This window comes from Nerophis ophidion, linkage group LG22 (assembly GCF_033978795.1).
Source record: "Nerophis ophidion isolate RoL-2023_Sa linkage group LG22, RoL_Noph_v1.0, whole genome shotgun sequence".
NCBI classification, from domain to species: Eukaryota; Metazoa; Chordata; class Actinopteri; order Syngnathiformes; family Syngnathidae; genus Nerophis; species Nerophis ophidion.
The window spans coordinates 23,251,697-23,256,696 of NC_084632.1; the positions used below are offsets into that span (position 1 = coordinate 23,251,697).

At 41.2% G+C, this 5,000-nt stretch overlaps 1 protein-coding gene across 2 annotated transcripts in view; it reads left to right on the plus strand.

Annotated features, from left to right (window-relative positions):
* Window positions 1–5,000, plus strand: part of adamts10 (ADAM metallopeptidase with thrombospondin type 1 motif, 10) — a 135,123-nt gene that overhangs the window by 84,441 nt on the left and 45,682 nt on the right. For both annotated transcript variants that reach the window (XM_061883524.1, XM_061883525.1), the window contains one exon: window positions 1,842–1,944. In XM_061883524.1, the coding sequence (XP_061739508.1) occupies window positions 1,842–1,944 (103 nt within the window). The remainder of the gene's footprint in view (window positions 1–1,841; window positions 1,945–5,000) is intronic.

Genomic DNA, 5,000 nt, shown 5'->3' on the forward strand with positions numbered 1-5,000 from the left:
AGCTCTGCCCGTTGAAATGAACCAGAATCAATTTTATCAGTGCTTGGCCCTTTCAAATAAACACCACAATTATACCATGTAACGTTCCGTTTAAAAAATAAAAAGTAGCTGTTAGATAAAAATACTATTTAGAAAAGAACCCAATAGTCGCACAAACAACTACGGTACAGTATTTTGTTGATGTCATACAGTAATAATGTAAAGCATTTACTTCTCCAAGCAGATGGAAGAGGACTTTAAAATCCTTTTTAGTCCGTTGTAATTGGTGTCCAACATGTACAATGAGTCAAGTTGTCGAAGAGGGAATGCTGGTCAATAAAGCTGCGATAAAAACAAGTAATTGTGTTAAAAAAAGCGGATATTCCAAGTTATGTTATCCCCCACAATCATTGTTATAATAGAAAATGCCGGGAGAGTCACTTGGCAGCAGCGGGAGTGGAGAGGACATCGCAGGCAACAGACCGCCTGGACACCTAAAATAGCTTCAGGCGTGCCCATTAAGCCGAGTCGTTGGTAAAGGAGCGAGCTTCAGCAGCAAGAAGATGTCGACTGGAAGGCTGTGGAAGGCTGACCACTGCTAAAGAATTGGTTTCCAGTGGTTGGAAGACAAAGTTATTTCAATCTCTAGCTTTAAGATAATGGTAACTAAAGGTTTGGTTTCCAGTGGTTGGAAAACAAAGTTACTTCAATCTCTAGCTTTAAAATTATGTTAGCAAGTTAGACCAGTGTTTTGGGGCGGATCTTATGGCATTACTGACATTAGATATGCCATCTAGCGTCTCGGAGGCTCTTGACTTAAATGATGCTCGCAATTTAAAGCATAACAGAAATCCGAGACACCTTCTATCTCAAAATACTTGTAACGTATCTTTTGGACTATAAGGTGCACTTAAAATCTTTTCATTTTCTCAAAAATCGACAGTGCGCCTTATAACCCGATGTGCCTAATTCGGATGTATGTTCAATAAATGACACAAGCAAGTACATGTAAGCAAGCAACAACAAAACTTTGATGTTCCATTGAGAATAAAGAACATTACACATGGTGGTCAAAAGTCTGTCAAAATATTTTAGCATGACTTTGGTAAGCTTCGAAGCTGCACCACTTCATGGAACACAGAGCATTACGGCAACTGTAGTCCGGCGTACTATGCTTCAACATACCGTTATTAATATCGTGTCTGTATAGAGACCGCAAAATGGCACCTATAACGAGACAATACTGTGCGAAACCAACTTTACTAATGTGTATTTGGGATCTGCATACGTCCCAAAAAGTTGAATCTGCACCGCTGTCAAAAAGCTCCTTCTTTTTCGATATCCTCTTGTTATGGGGCATTCATCGCCATTTCTAATATAAAGTAGTGTATAGTTTTAACTTAAATCCGTCAGGGGCCTTGCTATGGAAACGCTACAAACCACAGGTACAACAATGATGGCGTGGAGAAGCCGGTGTTGAATTGGAGCCACGTAAATAAGACCACCCAAAAAACGGCACATCCTAAAGAGATGGTCAGAAAGCGGCTTGAAGATGGTTTGTGAAACATAATCTATTCAACATTTTGAACCAATGAACCACCATTAGACCACAAAGAAGTGTTTTAAATGTAGAAAAAAAAAATCATAATATGACTCCTTTAATGCGCTTTACAAATCAGTGCGCCTTGTGTATGAAAATAGACCTGAATAGACCCGGTCATCGGCATTCAGCCTTATAATCCGATGCGCCCTATAGTCCGAAAAATACGGTAAATTGAGGTTTTCACTGTATCAGTATGAAAAAGAAGTAATGTTCCTTCCCTGGTGTAGAAAACAAGCTTCATTTTACATTTTTGTTGCAGGAGTGCTCTGTAAACTCACGGGACTTTCGGGAGATCCAATGTTCCAACTTTGACAATGTTCCATTTCGAGGAAAGTTTTACACGTGGAAGCCGTACAGAGGAGGTGAGTAAGCGTGTGACGTATTTTCACTACAACGACTGAGACCTCTAAACAAACAAGTTTGGATGATCCTTTTACTCAAAGGGTGGCCCCAAAAAAAACAATACTCTTAACACTTTTTGTCAATACTGTTTACATTTCATCGCATGCATAATGTGTCATACGCTTTTGCTTAAATTTTTTAGTCTCATGCTAAGTGTTCTCCAAATGTGCAGCGTTAAGTTTGCTTACCAATTCAAACACCAGACTCTCGTATGCATTGCAAAATAGTCACGGTTTACATTTGAAGAGATCAGACGCAAAAACCAAATGAATCCATTTCCGTTGTTTTGTTTGAGTCAATGTTTTTTGTGGAGTTTTTCATTAAACACCCAAACCGCTTATGTGGGTTGCAATTGAATCGTTTCTAACAACCAAAATGAAACTCCCAATTTTAAAGACGCACATTTATTACAAAAATTTAATTTTTATAATTTTTGCACACATTTTGCAGCAAAATCAGATAACTCCAAATACGTTTTTTGTTGTTACAAAAACAGGCAAATCCTACCTATATGTACAGTATATGATGTCAGCATGTCCCTTAAAATTAGTTAAAACAGATTTTTTTTTTTAAGAGGAATGTTTATTCCATCACTGTAAATAATTAATTTCATCCACACAAACCTTTTCTGGTTGATCCCTGTACAGGAGGGTGCAGGGTATACAATGACGGCTGCATCATGACATCATTACACTGACAGCGGCATCATTAGACAAGAGTAAGCACATAATTCAGTTTGTCATTTGAGAGAGTGGTGGCTCCACTCATATCCTGGACATTATGTACACAGGCAATGGACATGATTTATTTTTTTTGCTCACGGGCCACTCAGATTTATCAAGATAGCATATTTTTTTTCGCCCAGTAAGCGAGGGCTCCAAACGCTCACTGATTTATTTATTTATTATTTATGCTTTCATTTAGTTACAACCATGGCAAAGCAGACATGAAGTAAGTCAACCTGGGCGCTGATGTTGGATGACGTCATCAAATTTCCATGCACTGATCGGTTCTGATGGATTTGTTTGGTTCTGCCACAAAGACAGCATGGAGCTTGTCGGTTTTTGAACCAAAACCGAATATTCAAAAGCGAAATGCAAAAGATAATTAATTTTTTTGGGGGGATGCGATTTTACCTACCGGTAGAGTGTGATTTAAACTATGTTGTGGTATTCACTGCCTACCATTGGCTGCAATGGCGTTGACGTTTTTTGCGCCTGTAGTCTTAATTTTTATTGTGCTATTTTACTGTAGCCAAAAATATACACATTAAGATTAAGCATAATCTTTACGTTTAATACGAGTATACAACATTGTAACATATATGAGTCAGAAAAGTCTAAATTCATTACAGGTCTTTCTCAATTTCATAATTTCAACCTCTGAAATTGCAGTATTTCTATTTTATGTTCTTACTTAAAGACTGTATCGAAGGAGTCAGAAGGTAATAGGCGGACCGGGCTTTGTGGGTGCGTGCGTGTGCGTGCGTGCGTGCGTGCGTGCGTGCGTGCGTGCGTGCGCGTGTGTGCGTGTGTGTGTGTGTGTGTGTGTGTGTGTGTGTGTGTGTGTGTGTGTGTGTGTGTGTGTGTGTGTGTGTGTGTGTGTGTGTGTGTGTGTGTCTTTGAATGTCTTTGTATCTGTTCAAAGAAGACAAAGTACCTGCAGATGCAGCCTCTAGAGAGTCTTGTATCCCACAATGCTCCTCCACACTGGATGTGACAGATAAATAGTTCCAACGATATAAGTGCCTTTAATCTTAGCCTCTACTAACATAATGACTCACTGAGATAAGTAGCAAGGCAATTGCAGATTCAGACAGCTGATTCTACAATGCAAATCTCTTCCAGCTGTTCAAATAGGAGCAGTGAGTCCCGGGTCAGGTCACGCCGCACTGTCATTGTCATGCCTGGCTCGCTTCCTTTTTCTTCATAGGTCCTCTTCCTGAACCTCCTTCTGTCCCAGAGTTTAGTTGGCTATTATGCAATCACTCCCTCTCGCACAAGAAACAGCCGTCTTCTCTCAGCCCATGCAGACAGCCAAGGACGGCTCATTAAATAAGGCCCTCAATGAGAGGGCTCTTTTAAAGAACAGTTGCCCTTAACGCGTAACGCTCAGACACCATGGGATGGCCTGCAAGTATGAATACACACACAGCTGCAAGAAGCGATTGCCCTGCCAAAGCTAGGCACTATGGGAATTGCAGTTTTCCGTGCTCTGACCACTTGATCATTTCTGAGAGCTGCCAGGACATACTGTACATGTTTGACGGTGCCAGCACAAACAAACCCAGTTTCGACGGATTTCAGCAGCCACTCTTATAAAGAAACTGCCGATGAGTTGCACCAAATGAAAATTATGCCATACTGTATGATTTTAAACCACAGTTGAAATGCTGTGCATGAAAATGTTCATGCGTGTCCCTTTACTTGAATGAGATTTTCCTACTAAATGAGTGGACTTTTTTTTCTGTGCAAATATGAGTTCATCCACCTAATAATTCCATTACCTGCCTGCTGGGCACGCAGCATCAAGGGTTGGAATTGTGGGTTAAATCACAAAAAATTATTCCCAGGTGCGGCCACCGCTGCTGCCCACTGCTCCCCTCACCTCCCAGGGGGTGATCAAGGGTGGTGGGTCAAATGCAGAGAATCATTTCGCCACACCTTGTGTGTGTGTGTGTGTGTGTGTGTGTGTGTGTGTGTGTGTGTGTGTGTGTGTGTGTGTGTGTGTGTGTGTGTGTGTGTGAGACTATCATTGGTAAACCGGGACTTGCTGTGGGAAGTACTTGGAAAACTAGGTGTACCAGCAAAGTTCTGCAACATACTGCGACAGCTACATGATGGCATGCAGGCCTGTGTGAGCAACGGCGGCCAACAATCCCCATTTTTCAGTGTGGATGTGGGGGTCAAGCAAGGGTGTGTCCTTGCCCCAACCATATTCAACATGTTTATTTCCACTGTCACCCTCCTGTCCCATAAACACCTGGACCCCACAGATGGGATTCAGATACAATACC